Source organism: Abramis brama (assembly GCF_963993115.1).
Source record: "Abramis brama genome assembly, chromosome: 4".
NCBI lineage: Eukaryota > Metazoa > Chordata > Actinopteri > Cypriniformes > Leuciscidae > Abramis > Abramis brama.
This window is the reverse complement of record NC_139966.1, coordinates 47,268,709-47,286,628: the sequence shown is the minus strand read 5'-3', so window position 1 is coordinate 47,286,628 and position 17,920 is coordinate 47,268,709. Positions and strand designations below refer to the sequence as shown.

General features: G+C 36.6%; 1 protein-coding gene across 2 annotated transcripts in view; it reads right to left on the bottom strand.

The window, feature by feature from the left end:
• Positions 1-9,438: 9,438 nt before the first annotated feature.
• arhgef39 (Rho guanine nucleotide exchange factor (GEF) 39) overlaps positions 9,439-17,920 on the bottom strand; it is a 41,647-nt gene continuing 33,165 nt past the window's right edge. For both annotated transcript variants that reach the window (XM_084111301.1, XM_084111302.1), the window contains exons 8-12: positions 17,662-17,891; positions 14,142-14,230; positions 10,871-10,994; positions 10,309-10,424; positions 9,439-10,098 (exon numbers count right to left, since the gene is read on the bottom strand). In XM_084111301.1, coding sequence (XP_083967427.1) covers positions 10,059-10,098; positions 10,309-10,424; positions 10,871-10,994; positions 14,142-14,230; positions 17,662-17,891 — 599 coding nt within the window. In that variant the 3' untranslated portion in view covers positions 9,439-10,058. The remainder of the gene's footprint in view (positions 10,099-10,308; positions 10,425-10,870; positions 10,995-14,141; positions 14,231-17,661; positions 17,892-17,920) is intronic.

Below are 17,920 nucleotides of genomic sequence, written 5' to 3'. Positions count from 1 at the left end.
TTAGTTTCAACATTATATAACCGTTCTCACACAGAATACTCGTCCAAAAATGTTAGGAAGTGACAGTTTCGTATGAAAGGGAAAAGCGATTATGAAGAGGAATAGATTAAATAGTGTGTTAGGGTCCTAATAATTCATAATACCATATAATTATGAAGCTTATCGAACACAGTTAGGTGAAGGAGTATTGATTCAGTTCATTCCTATAATACGCATTTGGTTGCACAACAGTTGCAATAGTCTTCGTTTTGACAAACTCCACAGTCATTACCACAAAATGACCACACTCAAGACAAAAATACAGACGTGCAACATGTGCTGACATAACCAGCCAACTCTGCTTCACAAACCACATGACTCAATTGATGTTTTTGAGACACTAACTACACAACAAAACATGGGAGTGACGGGTCTTGCAATATCTGAATAGGGTCTCAATGCCATTCTAGACCATTTTTGCTCCTTACTGACTCCATTTCAAATGATTCGCTGCCTAAAGCATCAGAAGCAATGCAATAGTCCAACTAAAACCATCCAGAGTTTGATGTATAAAACCATGTTTATCTGCTGTATCACAAAAGCAGGATATTTTGCTATCATAACCTATTTTTGAGTGCTATTCATCAAACCTGTCTCCAGACAGAACTCCCTACAGACTTCGGCTGAGAACAATCCTCCCCGTCTCCCTCACAGATGATATGTGGCATTTACTGTATGAAGGCAATGTCCATTTAAAGGGGAAAAGGGTACTTTGTAAAGTTGCGCTGCATATTGTCCTTTCTCAGAGCCTTAAAAAGACAAAAGTCCACACAATATTGAAAAACAATGACAATATTTTTCTTCCTTTCGCATCCAGCCAATTTAACAAATGATGGTTTAAAGAAATATTATTCACCATGCTAACCATTTAATAATTCAAGACTGATCTTTAATAATATAATGGGTATATAGTTTTATACAGTGGTATTGTATATATTTTTATACCTACTGTAAATGTCATGCTGATTTTTTTTTTTTATTCTTTGGCAGATTTACCCAGATTATTGTGTAACTGTGGAATTCAGAGCAAAGGAGCTCCAGATACTGATATAAAAGTTTCTGTATACATTTAGCTTTGCAATGACGCAAAATGTAAGCCATACTAAACTAAAAAGAATTCTTGGAAAAGTAAATGTTACAGGAGGTGTGTTAGTTTTACATATCAAATGGGTCATATATTTAGCCTATCATCTCAAGTATTTTCAACATTTAGCATTCGCTACTTTTGAAGTCAAAATTATGCAACTGAGTTTTGCCATTATGAATAGAACGGGGCTGAATGTTACAAAGTAAATATCATCATATTTTGATAGCTGTCGGGTAAACACATAAACACAATAAAACCTTTAAATATAACTTTGAAGATATGACCTCAATATACTTGCTATGATCTATAACTTACTCTTGACCTATTTCTTGAGTCTTTGATGCTCCAGTGATGCATTGTGGGATATCTGTATCACAGTGTTCATCACAGGCTTGCTGTAAAGGTCAACTGCGATGATCATGTGGAAGAAGGCTAGACACTGGGTTTAAGCTGCAGTTGCAGCTATGACCTCAATATTTAGACAAACAGTGAATATGCACTTATGGGAAAGCGTTTGCATATGTTAAAAAGTAAAATGATCAAATACAGCAAAAAAAAAGAACAGTGTGATATACAATAAATACATTGAACTGGATTTTTACATTTTCTAAAGAAAATGTTAGTTCTGGGCGGTTGCTAGGGTGTCCTGGATGGTTGCTAGGTGGTTAATGACACAACAACTTTGATTGTTTGTCAGGCTGTATATTATGCAGCTTCTCACCATAAATATTGATTTGAGCTGAAATTATTTTATAATCTTACCCGTATATACAACTTAAAGCTTTTCACAGGGAGATGCATGTATTGTATGCAATGTCATGCATACAATAACATAAGACCAAAGGGCCAATCGGGTCAAATCCCAAATCACCCGACATGAGTATCCATAAACTCAACTCATTTTGCTACCATGACAACAGATGAGCAGTTTTGGTTTTGTAACTACAACATTGCATCCTCTGATATTTACAAAAGGGGCCAGTATGAGGGGTGTGCATTGGATCTAAGATGAATGGCGTTGCTTTTGGCTGCAGATCTGATCAGATTGATAGCTGCTTTGCTTAAGACTGGTTTATTAATAGAGATTAACTGAGACAGAAACAAAATGTTCCTTTGACATGAATAAATTAGGTTAAATGAGAAGCCGATGGTGGGTGAGGAAGTGACCCATCCATGTGGACTAAGTAACAAACCAGATATACTGTCTGATAGTGTAAAACAAAAAATCCAGCCGAAATATTACACATCTGGATTGAGGAGATGAAAACTAGGATAGAGATACAAAAGGGGAGACAAGGGTTGAGTTATTATAGCGTGTGAAGATCCAAGTTTCCTTTCTTCAGTACAAACAATGTACAGGATAGTGGGGTAAGCTGTGCCACTTGTTCATAAACTGTCCCCTAGGCAAGAAGAAATGACAATATAAAATAAAGTAACAGAAACATGACTTTTCAACAAAAATAAATAACTAAATAACTAAATATATATATATATATATATATATATATATATATATATATATATATATATATATATATATATATATATATATATATATATACATACCTGCCATGATGTAGATAATTAACTTTAACAATGCAAACAAAATTAAAACAAAAGCAAGACAAACTGAAGCATAGCAAATAAAAACAAATAAAAACAAAGAACAAATTAAAGCATAGCAAACCAAAGAAAAGAAAAACAAAACAAAATCACAAAAACAAAAACAAAGCAAAACAAAAACAAAAATAAAATCAAAGCATAGAAAATCAAAGTAAAGCAAAACAAAGCAAAACAAAGCAAAGCAAAGCAAAGCAAAGCAAAACAAAACAAAACAAAACAAAACAACAAAAAAATAAAGAAAAATCATAAAAACAAAACCAAAACAAAAGCAAAAACAAATCAAAACATAACATAGTGAATCAAAGTAACGCAAAAAAAACAACAAAGCAAAACGAGACAAAATCGCAAAAACAAATCAAATCAAAGCAATGTCAAACAAAACAAGAAACCTATGTGTAATGAATGAATCCCTATGAGAAATAAAATTTAAACAGTGAGAACTCGAAGGTTTTGAACATGTAAAAGAAGAAATAAAAAACAGTTTTGAAGTCAAGAAAAAATGACTTTGCTCGCATGCAACAAGTAAACAGCGTCAGACAGTCTGCCCCCTGTTTCTTCAAGTGCGCTCAAACTGTAATGTAAGATTCGGTCTGAAAAGCCAAACATCTCTCTGAGACGATACTAAATAGTCTTAAAACCACCACTGAGATCCTCAGGCGCATTTCACGGGAAAAGAATGGTAAGCACGCTAGTGTTTAATGCATCAGTCCTCGCGCATGAAATGCTCCAAAAGCAGAGGGATTGTCAAGGTCAACAGCACTCGTTGTTCTGCCAGGGCCTTGTGTATTAGTCGGTTAATGCACCATTTCCAAAACAGAAACAAGAGACCGATGACTGTGTTTGACAATAATGTACACCAGAATGAAACTGCACACCATTCAGCCACTCTTTCAGTTGGTGTTGATTTAAGGTAAGATGCAAGTTCCAACCAAACAGCATCCACTGAGTGGTCATGCACTGTACAAACGGCATAAACAGGACAAAGGATCCACCAATGCCAAGATTAAAGGCTGAGATTTCAAGTGAAGTGCATGTAAATACAGCACTTATTTGAGACTGTACACACAAAGCATCAGATTTCTAGATGTTTTGGAAGATTGTGATTTGGCCACGAAACCTCTTCCAAACACATTTTGCTTCCTAGATTTCTTGGACACCACAAGGAAGCCCTGGACTTAAGTGCAGGTACATGAGCCAGAGCACATCACAAGCTACAACAAGGTCTCTATTACAATATTATAAAACGGATAGTTCCTGTCCTTGATTCTGATTGGTTGAGCCGCGTTCGAAGCCGTTGTAAATTACCCAACAAACATACACCTGTGACCGCAGTATTACTGCGCAACTGACTTTTGTGATTCTTTGTTGCTGCATGTGTTGCTTAGCAACCTCTTTGGAACTACATTGCTTGGCAGAGGAATAATTTTTTTTGTTGTTGCTGGTGTTTATTTTATGAATAAAATAAATATTAAAATGAATATTTTTATGGAGTAACCATTTTAAAGCAATACGCCCCTTGAAGCCGTGTTTTACAGTGGATTTAAGGGGGTTTTAGGCACTCTGCTCCGCCTTGTGCCTAACAACGCCCCTTAGCTGTTCTAAATGCACTGTAAAACACGGCTTCAAGGGGCGTATTGCTTAAATAAAATATAACCCACAAACTGAGGGACACTTTGTTGCTTTGATTTCAGAAGCACAGAAAAACACAGACAGATCTGGTTCTTGACTTTCGAAAAAAAAAAGAAAAAAAACTTTGTCACCATGTCTATAATAATATCAGACAAGATACCTGCAAAATTACTTACAGACTGACCTGAATTCCAAACTATACATATTTGCTAGATTTTGTGAGAGTCTTGCCAGGACAAAACTTGTTGACATGGTGCAGTCATGCAAAGTGGATTTTAAACTGTTGCCAAGCCTTCGCTGGGTGGTTTCTTACTGGTTCACAAGCAAAGTAAAAATTATCCATAATATTATTCAAGTCCCAAGATATAACTTGCTGTAGAGATTCCATTTAACAATTGCCATCAAATGCCATGAATAACCCTAACTCTAATAGTTACAAAGCATTTAGAAGCATTCGTATCGACTGTGTATTAGAAATGAAATGTACCGCACTTAATATGGACATACACAGACTTGCAGGAACAGATCTCAAATTGTGTCACCAAGCTCCATAAGCATTGAGGTCACCGAGCTCCATAAGCATTGAGGTCACCGAGCCCTCAATGGCCTCACCATTAGCCATCCCGTCCCGTTTCAACTCCAGTTACGGAGTAATTAAACAGGGCAGGGCTCCAGGAGAAGCGTGCCAGAGACTCAGATAAGGCCTGATTTACTGCTCAGTAGTCTAAAGGTAAGCCATAACCCACTGAAGCTCATTTCCTTCTGCTTCTGTTCTTTCTCTAAAAGTACATGATGCATTCTCTGGACATGTCTTTTCCATCCATTCATCCCAAAAGTGCAGGGAAACATTTTATTACTTACAAAAAACATTCTTCTTAGTAATGCAGGAAAGAATAGAAGCATATCTGATCAGTACCAACAAAGATGACATATCTATGCATCTATGCATGTATGTATGTATGTATGTATGTATGTATGTATGTATGTATGTATGTATGTATCTATCATTGTTCAATCGTACTACCTATCTACCTATCTATCTATCTATCTATCTATCTATCTATCTATCTATCTATCTATCTATCTATCTATCTATCTATCTATCTATCTATCTATCTATCTATCTACAGTGAGGAAAATAAGTATTTGAACACCCTGCTATTTTGCAAGTTCTCCCACTTAGAAATCATGGAGGGGTCTGAAATTGTCATCGTAGGTGCATGTCCACTGTGAGAGACATAATCTAAAAAAAAAAAATCCAGAAATCACAATGTATGATTTTTTAACTATTTATTTGTATGATACAGCTGCAAATAAGTATTTGAACACCTGAGAAAATCAATGTTAATATTTGGTACAGTAGCCTTTGTTTGCAATTACAGAGGTCAAATGTTTCCTGTAGTTTTTCACCAGGTTTGCACACACTGCAGGAGGGATTTTGGCCCACTCCTCCACACAGATCTTCTCTAGATCAGTCAGGTTTCTGGGCTGTCGCTGAGAAACACGGAGTTTGAGCTCCCTCCAAAGATTCTCTATTGGGTTTAGGTCTGGAGATTGGCTAGGCCACGCCAGAACCTTGATATGCTCCTTGATAAGGAGGTTGTTCCCCAAAATCTCGCAATACATGGCCCCGGTCATCCTCTACCTAAATACAGTGCAGTCGCCCTGTCCCATGTGCAGAAAAACACCCCCAAAGCATGATGCTACCACCCCCATGCTTCACAGTAGGGATGGTGTTCTTGGGATGGTATTCATCATTCTTCGTCCTCCAAACACGTTTAGTGGAATTATGACCAAAAAGTTCTATTTTGGTCTCATCTGACCACATGACTTTCTCCCATGACTCCTCTGGATCATCCAAATGGTCATTGGCAAACTTAAGACGGGCCTTGACATGTGCTGGTTTAAGCAGGGGAACCTTCCGTGCCATTCATGATTTCAAACCATGACGTCTTAGTGTATTACCAACAGTAACCTTGGAAACGGTGGTCCCAGCTCTTTTCACAGGGTTCTTGCAGGTTTCAGTAAGTCAAATTTAAGACCTTTTTAATACATTTTAAGACCATAAAGATTGAAATTTAAGACCTACACGACGCATTACCAAATAAATATTCAAATCAAAGAATTAGGCTAATTTTATTTCAATGAATTCAGTAATTGAAAAAGCATTAATTTAATTTACAGATAAATCACATTAGTAACCTTCCACACCCAACAACACGTGTCAGAGAAAAGAACAGAATCAAATTTTTTTTTTTATAGAAAATTGTACTTTGCATATTATACTGTAAAAAACACATAATTAGTTGATTTTAGTTGATCATAACTAGAGATGAAATGGCATGAACATTTAATTTCATGATTATAGTGACAAAAATGATCATGGTTATCACAGAATCCTGTTCAAAAAGTACAAATACTACACAATGAAATCAATTCACCATGTTTTATGTCGAAAACCAGCAAATAACAAATAAATTTCCATTAAAAATGAATATTTGTGTCTTGCATGTTATATACTAACATGTACAAGTTAAAATAAAGGTTTGACAAAAAAGGTTTTATAAAAAGATAAACCTCACATATTTCAGACTTTAAATATTTTTTTTATAAAAAGAATGAGTCCAAAAAGATAAATTACTGACATTTACAATGCACTTTAGCTTATCTTTTATTATTAATAGTAAAATTAGGTCCGATTTTCCCGTGGCGTCTGTCGTTGCTATGCAACCATGCCCTGCGTCTCCACAACGACAAAAAGGTTTTAGTGGCTAATGGATTTCCCACCACCGAGAAACGCTTGCTGTAGCTCTGCTACAAGATTTATTTACGGAGAAGAGAACACCACCCGTAGTGTTTGGGTGCACCCCCTTCATTCCTGTTGACTGAGCTTTCAGACAGCGCCTGGAAAAAACGAGCGCGTCGCTTCTATTATGAGCACGCTTACCGCGCGCCTACATTTGAATGAACTTGAGCGCGCAAAAGACGCGATATGTGAACGGCCTCTTGGCGAGCGACCTCCAATCAGGCCGCGAGCGACGTGTTGGAGACCCTGCACTAGAGCTCCGCTTTGTAGGCTACGACTCGATACTTTTTTGCTACTTTGTAATAACTTTCTGCGGCCAGCGTTTCTGGAAATAAACGAGGGTAAACCCTTTTTAAGACCTGACTAAATTAAATTTAAGACCGCGGATGAAAATCTGGCCGTTTTTAAGACTTTTTAAGGCCTTAAATTTGAAGTTCAGAATTTTAGACTTTTTAAGACTTTTTAAGACCCCGCGGGAACCCTGTTTTCAGGTCATTGACCAGCTCCTCCCGTGTAGTTCTGGGCTGATTTCTCACCTTTCTTAGGATCATTGAGACCCCACGAGGTGAGATCTTGCATGGAGCCCCAGTCCGAGGGAGATTGACAGTCATGTTTAGCTTCTTCCATTTTCTAATGATTGCTCCAACAGTGGACTTTTTTTCACCAAGCTGCTTGGCAATTTCCCCGTAGCCCTTTCCAGCCTTGTGGAGGTGTACAATTTTGTCTCTAGTGTCTTTGGACAGCTCTTTGGTCTTGGCCATGTTAGTAGTTGGATTCTTACTGATTGTATGGGGTGGACAGGTGTCTTTATGCAGCTAACGACCTCAAACAGGTGCATCTAATTTAGGATAATAAATGGAGTGGAGGTGGACATTTTAAAGGCAGACTAACAGGTCTTTGAGGGTCAGAATTCTAGCTGATAGACAGGTGTTCAAATACTTATTTACAGCTGTATCATACAAATAAATAGTTAAAAAATCATATATTGTGATTTCTGGATTTTTTTTTTTTAGATTATGTCTCTCACAGTGGACATGCACCTACGATGACAATTTCAGACCCCTCCATGATTTCCAAGTGGGAGAAACTATCTATCTATCTATCTTCAAATTTAATACAAATGTTTTCTTTATAAATTATATGATCAGCATAATTTGAGTGAAATTTCTGTTTTTGATTTACTTATTTGATTAGTGACCTAGAAAGTTTTTTTTTTTAAATCATCATATTTTTATTATTATTATATTTATATTTATTTATTTCATTATACTAAATTATGTGTCTAATCCTAAAACATAATTTTAAATTAAATTTCATGTATTTATTTTAAGATTATTTTCAGACTTTTAAATGATGAATCACAGAATTTCATTGTGGTCTCAGTCTTTTGTAACCCAGTTACAATCCATCAAAAACACAGTGACCATGAATGGTATTTCTGAATCCTCAACCACCTGTCAACAGAATGTAAGGCAGGAGAGAGAGCATTCAGCAAAGAATCTGGCATCGAGCAAAAGTGAAAAGATGAGGAGCAAATTGCGAAAATTGTGCCAAGTATGCAACCGGGTAAATGCCTGGCAGTTTCAGAAATTAGATGTTGTTGCATCAGCCTCTATCGAGAGCTCCAAAGGCCTGTTCTGAAACCGTAAATGGACTCTACCTCATAACCTGTTTAGCGTGTAGTGATGATAAACACCAAAATGAAGGAGAAAATAATGCATGAATTTCTTATCCAATATCAGTAATTTCATATAAGTCTAAAGAGGGTCAGCTCTACTGAACACAATCTGCATTCTATGGCCTTCTTTATGAAATTACAAAATAAAAAGCAGTGCACTGCCACCATGTGGCCAAATGAACTTTCATATTTCATATGAGAACTAGAAAAATGTATAATCACTTCACTATTAGAAACTTCTATTACTTTACCATTACCAGGAAATAAGTAAAAAAATCGCTCTTATATTTCTGTTTTTCATGACTGAAGGGAAACAAGCTAGTAATTATTAACAAAATATAGTAAAAATTACTTAACCAATATAGACCTAATATATAACCAAAATATACCTGTCTTCTGATAATAACCCTCTACTGACTAATCGACTCTCACAACAGGCTTGAATTTCTCAAAACAAACCAAGTTAATGCATGTGAGACTTGAGCGATCAGCAATATTCCAGAAGAGGGCAGTGTTGACCACATGATCAGTTAACAGTGTTGAAGTTGTTAGTTTAATAGCACTTATGTCAAAATTTAGAGCAAATCACTGAGCTTTTATTAATTCACATGCAAAATATAATATTGAACAGTGTAACAGAGTTCAGTAACAAATAAACTCCTAAATGGATCTGACAGTAAAAGTTTGATTAACACAAGCATACAATAGAAACTGTATACATTTGCATTAAGAAAGGCAGAGTATCATCATAATTAAAGCAATATACAATATATAAAAGCAGTTCCCCCTTTTGTTCCAGTGTATAACAGATCAAAACCTCATGCAAATCAAAAAGACTTATTGCAGCAAATTATATTGAAATTTTATAATAAATGGTAATAGCATAAAATGAATTTGTTTTGCACTATAATGATATTTCATCAAAGTCTGTGACTGGATAAATATTCTGTTACTATACATACTGCTTTTATTTTTTTTTGTTGCCATTATCTGTAAGTATTTCTGCACTGAATTACACTTGATAAGACATCTCAGTATAAAAATCTTTAAAAAGTGAACAGTAAACCCTGCATTGCGCCATATACTTTGGCATATGGAAAAAAATTCAGCAGTATGTAGTTGATGTGCATTGCTTTATATTCAACCTAAATCACCTTCCGTCTGTGGGCAGATCTTTCAGCTCTTTCAGAACCTCCTCACAGAATGACACAGCTTGATTCAGAAGACTCCTGTGGTCTGCAATAACAATGCCAGTGTTATTATGCTATTGAAATTTCCATTGCAGGTACATATTTCATATCCACACAACATAAAAAAACTTTTTCTTCAGAGTCAGACTCTGTATTACAAATGTTGGGTAAATAATGGGCCGGTTGAGATGATAGAGATGGGACAGTGTTGGTTATGTCAGAGTCTGGTAACATGAAATGATGCATTAAAACTTACTTTGCAGCAGGAGCTTCATTAGGCTTCAGCCTCTTGGTGGCGCTGTGGCCGCTCTCCCCTGTTGGAGGGATGGAACTGTGACCCTCGCTGTGCCCCCTAACCTCTTCATCCAACATCTGTAGGAGACAAACCACAAAAGATTAAGTACATGTAATGTGAAAACATATACAGTACAAAAATAAATTAATAATATAATATTATAAACATAATTTGAATAAAAAAATATTTTGAAATGAATTTCAGAACTTTGATTAGTGACCTAATAATAGCATTTTTTATTATATTATTTATTTAAAAAAAAATGTTTTTTAATATTTCTCATCATGAACAGTCTGATCATGAACAGTCTGAAAATCTGGGATTTAAAATCCAATTTAAACCAGGAAATAGATAAAACATTTTAGGATATTAAACAATTTAAATAAATAAAAATGTATATAATATAACATAAAAATATTAAATTAGAAAAATAATGGTCTCAGACTTTAGGATACCCTTTCTATAATCAAATTACTAGTTAATTTTAACAATAAATATAATTAAACACGAAGCAACGACCGACCATGATCCTTTTTATTCCACGTGTTTGGAGTTCTGGAGTGTTCTGACAGTCTGGTTTGGGTCTGATTGGCTTCCTACACAGCTCGTCTCTCTTGTGCACCACTGTATTCTTTGACTTCAGCTGCCTGAGATGGAAAACAAGACCATCAGTCGTCAACTGAGCCAGGGAAGACATTAAGATCAGTCATTTAAACAGGAATCAGGAGTATGAAATGACTACATCATTAGCTTCACTTTCATGTCATATCGGATGCTAATTTTGACATTTTAATACAGATGATAAACTCAGACCACTTCTCCGTTCTCCAGACTCCGGCTCTCGTTACACTGAGACATGTAGTACGTTTGTACAACTTGTACCTTGCATAAAAAAAAAACCCTTCCAGCTCACGCCTGCGGTTTTGCGATGAAATCCAAAAATTATTAACTACCACTTTAAAATTGACAAAGACATGACCATAGCTGTATTTGAATGTGATATTTGTATTCTTAGCAATTTCTGATGTGACCATGTGTAATTTTGTGACACCCCCCCCCCCCCCAAAATAAATAAATAAATATTTAATACATACATACATACATATATATATATATATATATATATATATATAAAAAAAAAAAATATATATATATATATATATATATATATATATATATATATATAAAAAACTAAAATTTCCCACATTGCGGGTCTAAAATTACAGTATAAAATAATAGATGCTCTTTATAGCACTACTTGTTTTGTCAATAAAAAATACATTTAAATGATCATTTAGACACATATGGTTATTTTTTTTTGTTAAGAAAGTACCATAAAAATGTGTGAAACAAAGAAAGATAAACTAAAAAGTAGGAGATTGAGAATTTAAAAAAGTAAGAAATAATTCATATTACAATATCTATAGATTATATATATTTTAACTAATAATAATAATAATAATAATAATAATAAATTTTCACTAGGTCTCAAACTTTCTTTTATGAATAATATCAAACAGTAGGATAAAGATCATTTAAAAATGTTCTTTAAAATAAAAAAATCATACACTGATCATATTATTAGACTTGTGGACCCACTTTAAATAATCTTTTGCGAATCAATAATATACTTCAAAATACATTTTAATGATAATTTACACTCACATACGCATTTTACGGTTAAGAAAGTGACATAAAAATGTGTGAAATGTGGAAAAAGTAACTAAATCAGAAGCAGGAGAACTCAAAATGTTCAAATACATTGATCAATTCCTTTTGATCCAACACAGGAGACACCGTGTCTATAGCACAGGATATTTGTGTGTGATTTTTTTCTGGTGACATGAAAGGGAAGTATGTGGTTTGCATTGGAGTATAGGAGACATCAATCTGACCGTAAAGTCGAGCGGATCTGCCTCGATGAGAGACGCTCAGTTTTGTCATAAGGCTCCAGCCACCTTCACCTCATGTCATCGAAACCATCGATTGGCCAACTGATTGAGTCCCTTGGCCAACAACTAGTAGTGGTCCGTTTGTGTGGGTGAAGCTTAAACCATGTTCATTTCTTATAACAATTTCATTTACTACAATTAAAACCACTCTGATGGAATTTGTATTACACTTTTCCTGACTTATTTGCACTCTCAATTAGCGATATGTTGATTTCTGTCCATACTTCTGTGCGAAGGAAATTGGAGGGAATGATGTGCTCTTAAGTTTCGGATTGTTTTAAGGGCCTCGATATGTTTGCGGTCTTGCTCCGAGTCAATAATCAGTGGCATTAAGATTACTGGTATGCAACAACTGAAAATAAGCTCAAGGATTGTATTTCCCAACCACAAGCAATAGCAATAACATAATGCCGTATCAATAATGGGAATCTGATAGCGTTTCGTGAAAGGAAACGATTACATTTGCATTACAGATAATCACGGAGGGGAACGAATACAGAATCAGAAAGGCAACTGTAAGTCACGTGACACGGATCGGTGACATGGCTTGTGTCAAATGTGAATGTAATTAAAAAAGGAGGTACTAAGGAGTACTAAAAATGACATATTTTAATAATGACTTTCAGTTCCAGGCCTTGTGTAGCACATACTGCTCTGCATATCCATCAACTCAAGTTAATATTTTTAACGATCCCTGTTTTTTTAAACCTTTTAACCTTAACAGTTTTCGTGACATATTTCAGGTTTGTGAACCATTTTTTATTAAACTTGTTGAAGTATAGGGCAGTTAAAAGTTTATTGGATCTGTGAGGATGTCATAAATAAGTGCAGCAAAGCATTAAAAAAAATAATAATAATGACCCGCTTAATAATATGGGTCAGAGAGAAGATGGAAAATGGTTATGAAAACAAACTATGTTTTAGTAATTGGACCTAAAGGGGAGAAAATTTAGGTCAAAAAGTATTTATACTGATCAAACGTCTGTCACTTGCTCATACGGGTCGGTGTATGACACTCATATGAATTATATATTTATTCAGAAATGCAATGACTTGAACCTCTTCTATGATAACCACACACTTTTAATTTCTGAATTAAAAAAATAATAACTTTGGGGTACAAAGTCAAAAATGTCAAGGTACAAAAAAAGTCTTGATAATGAAGAAAAATAGAAAAATAAAATGGACAAAATGTATGATATGCATGTAAATAAAGTTATTCGAATTTTAAAATGTTTTCATAATTTTTTTTAATGTTTAAGTTTCTTTGCAAAAATGAACAATCATCAGAATAATAATGCTGGTTGATATTATTTAAAAAAAAAAAAAAAGTACTGGATCCACATTGGTAGTCCACAAGTAGGACAGTGACTGGCACATCTTTCTTTTTTCATACCAATCACCTCTGACCTCAGCCACCACAACCTGTCCAGCTCGGGCTCTAATTGTGCTCCCCTGGGCCTGTAGGTTGGGCGGGCCACACGCGAGGAGCTCCCCACTCTGAAGATGGCATGAGGTGACAGTTTGTCCCTCCCAATCACTCAGACAGACTGCTAAACTAATTAGCTTAGCTTTGAGAGTTGGGACTGTCCCCCTGTGAGGAGCTCGCCCCATGCCAACTCTCGCCCTGCCCTCAGATCCTGTGAAAGTGAAGGGCACTGATGTTATGCTAACACTGAGTACAGTGTAAAAGGCTGACGATTATGAGCTGCGTCGATCCTTTAACTTAACAAAACCTGGGTGGAGTGATACAGTGGACAGAGATTTGGAATTGTAACCTAGAAAGTTTCGTTTTTTTAGGGGGTGAATTTTGAGCATCCTTGTGTGGACAGACATACTCACCCAATAGCCATGCAGAGACTACGGTACCAATCATTAATGTCCCCCTGATCATCGGACATTAGGAGCAGTTTGGCCCTGGCGAAGGTCAACTAGAAGAAAGGAAACAGAGAAAACATTCAGATTTAGAGGAAGAGATTTATGCATGAGGACAACTGGTGATGAACACTGAAAAGAAAAATATGTAGACATTTTGGTGGTATCAATTTAAGAAGTCTACTGATCAAACATTTGTTCTTAGGCATAGGGTCAATGTATGATTCTCATATCAGTTACTTATTCAGAAATGCATTAAAACTGCAATTGATTAATATATTAAAATGCAAAAGTTACTATATTTTTCTTTTTTCGAATGTGCTCACATTCATTTTAGGTGTGGAAAATATTACTTTTTACTTTACTGAATCATTCAGTTGAAACCTTTCTTGAAAATGGTGTAAACGTTTTTACAAAAGCATAATGAAACCAACATGTTGTGTGCATAATTACATTGGATCACTAGAGGGCGTCCATGAACTAGCTTGTTGACGTTGCCACCATTGTTTACATTGACCAGTCTCGAAATCTCAACCGTTTGTGATCTTATGATTCATACTACTGACTTCACAGTTCTCCCTACATATACCCTGCAGAAGTAGAGGAGGTACAGCAACAATTAGGCATTTTAAGGGCTTAATTGTCCTTAAGATGAATTTTAAGACACTTGAGTGCGTCAAAACGCACAACACAGAGTGAGACCATTTAATCCACCTCACAGAACATTAAAAAGCATCATCAATAACATTTAAGTCGAAAATTTGGTATCAATCTGATGCAAAATAGGTCATCAGGCACAAAAACGAGGTGCAGAGGAAGCGACACGTTCTCCACTCGAGCCCAAAGATGCACAGATGTGCCAGTTGATGCTCTCAGCTGCTAATTTGGCACAATCTGCACTTCGAGGACAAGTTTTCTGAGCTCGGCCCACGTTCTCCGCCTCCCGTCAGATGGCTCATCCTTGAGTCAACAGCAATTACCATCACTCATCCGCACTGAGGAGACTTTACTGCTAGATTACACATGTCAAACAAGACAACGGGAACCATCCAACCCCAAACAAAGGCAGAGGCTTTATCCTCGGAATAATTACAATGGGGACCTATTAGAGTGGATTATAATTGGGGCCTTGAAAATATTAAATGACCTTTCACATTTACCTGAGGCCGGCGAAGTGGAGAAAATGGCAGCAGTTACCGACAGCATCTCAATAATCAGGCCTAATCTTTATTACGACTGGGAATGGAATCGTAATGATGAGCAGAGCCAGGTCTTTAATGGACACCTGGTAAAAAGTAATGACGTTCCGGTTGTATTTTAAGGAGGCGGGGGGCTGGCGCGCTTGTTTCTCATTAGGTATTAAACAGATTAAGATTTCAAATGTACCATCATCAAAAGTATTATCTAATTACCGAGTTCAGTGAGCGAGGCAAAGCGAAGCGCGATATTAGGGGTCCGCCGCATGGGGGGGACGGGTGGCCTGATTTATGCACAAATAGATTCCACTTCTATTGCGATGCGGTAATTAGGGATTTGTCAGGAAATCTGACCCTCTTAGGTAGAAATTACTTTGTATAATACGAACGGCGGAGCACGGAGCCTCTTCGACGCACATAATTTCACTTGATTATTTATACATCAAAGGGAATCGGTCATGGATGCAAAATAATATTCAAGGAGGTGGAGGAAGAAAGACGGGGAGCCGTGAGAGGAAGATGGAGAGACGAAAAGGGAGGGGGACGTGAAGATGGGAAATGCGAGAGAAAGAGAAAAGGAGGGAAGAAATTATCCGTATACAAACACTCTCTCATCTAGACAAATGGATAGGGGAGAGAGAGCCAAAATTTTCATAGCACATTTTCCTCTACTACTACTACTTTCAAACTTTGCATATAGATTGCCATGGCATTTCCAGCTGTCAAATTTAATTTTGCTTTAATTCTTCACGGCCTGGCTGGGGAGGGGCCAGAGAGTGCTGACAGCCTCTTTCCCCTTCGGTCCAGGTGGGAGGCGGGTGGAACTGGGATCAATAATGTGTCCTTATGAGAAATTACACCTAATGCTATTGAGTATGCATTTGAGGCCTCTGTGGGATAACAGGCTAATGAAATGCCATTTCTAGCCATTAGATAATATGCAGCCACGGCCGCAGGAGAGGAGAGAAGTGTGGAGCACTAACAGGGTTTCAGGAAGATGCATTCAGCGGCCGAGCGGAAGAGATGGATCTGTGATCTAATCTGATGGAGTGATGCGAGCGCCTTCCCACAGTTCTTCAGGGCAGGTGGCTCAGAAGATCCTCTTTATGTCTTTTCCACGCGGAAAAAACATAACTGTGACAAGATAGCGTACTACATCTGGCGGCATCGCCCCCCAAAAACCTTTTATACTATATCTTTATGTTGCATTTATGTAGTTAACGAGTAGATGTATTATACATTTACAGTGTGTATATTAGTTAGTTTGTTAGTTCTCAGATTTATGGTATTTTATAACCAAAATAACAAAACAAAATCCTTAAGGCACATCCACTTCTGTGTGTTGATGGGTTTAGGCACTTAAACTAAACCGTGTTGAATAAATGCCTTTGCGGTGTGCGATACATGCGTCTGAATGTTTCATGAGAGTGCGGAGATCGCTTAGACATAATTTGTCACCCAGCGGCAGCACAGAGACCTGGAAAGAGATCAAGCCATGTGGAGACATTAAAACTTGAAGCCTTATGAGGAACTCGAGTAATTAGTGCAAGAAGAAGAATGATAAATTGATCATTTTTGCTAACTTGCAGATCAAGTCGTTCTGAGAACAATAAGTGTGGGGAGGGACATACGGTTCAAATATATTTGATGGATCTGAAGAGTGCCTATGAGGAATTTTAATGGATAAAAGTGTGTAATAGTCCTCAGATTTTCCCCAAAGAAAAAAAGGGGTTGGGGTTGTAATGATGCATTGATCTGCCAATGAAAATTTAATGCATCGATTACAGAATCTAAAAATCAATTATAATTTCTACAATAATACCCAGTGTACTGTGCATTCGTTCATTTTCAGTTCACCTAAATCCCCAGTTGGCGTGGACACGTTCAATGAAGCAGGAGATGAAATATTCAATTTGTGTTCTAAAGGTGAAGTGTGTACTTTTTTTATATATGCTAAAATACTTTATCCTATCCCTTGATATGAAGAGACAACCATAAGTGAGCCAACAATTGGGTGATTTCCCAGAAAACAGTCACAAGATTAATAATTTCACAACATTACATCAACATTGGCTCAACCAATGACGTGAGTTTGGGTGGGGCTAGCTGTTTGTCCAGTGGTCAACCATCTTTAGTTTTGTGATTACATTTAAGAATATCTTATCATACCAAAATATGTGAACTGAATCATGACCAAGATTCAGATCATAACTGAATTCTTCACTAATTCCAACTAAATTGTAATAATATTAAACAGCATCTCCAATATATTGCAAACTGTTTCAACTTACACTGATAAGGCCTCCCTGGCTCTTGGTGTGGCCGAAGACCTTGTCCACCGTGCACTCCTTCAACGGGTAGACTTGCTGACAAACAAACTTATCCCCGTGGGTAGGATGTAAGGGACTGCATGGTTTGGCCTGGAGCAGGATGTCAGAGAACAGGTAAAACATCTTGGGCTTTGCCTCTGTGCCTTTAGTGGGCACTGTCTTAAGCCAGCCTTCCCGAATGTACCACCTCCCTACAATGAGAAGAGATAACAGAGAAATG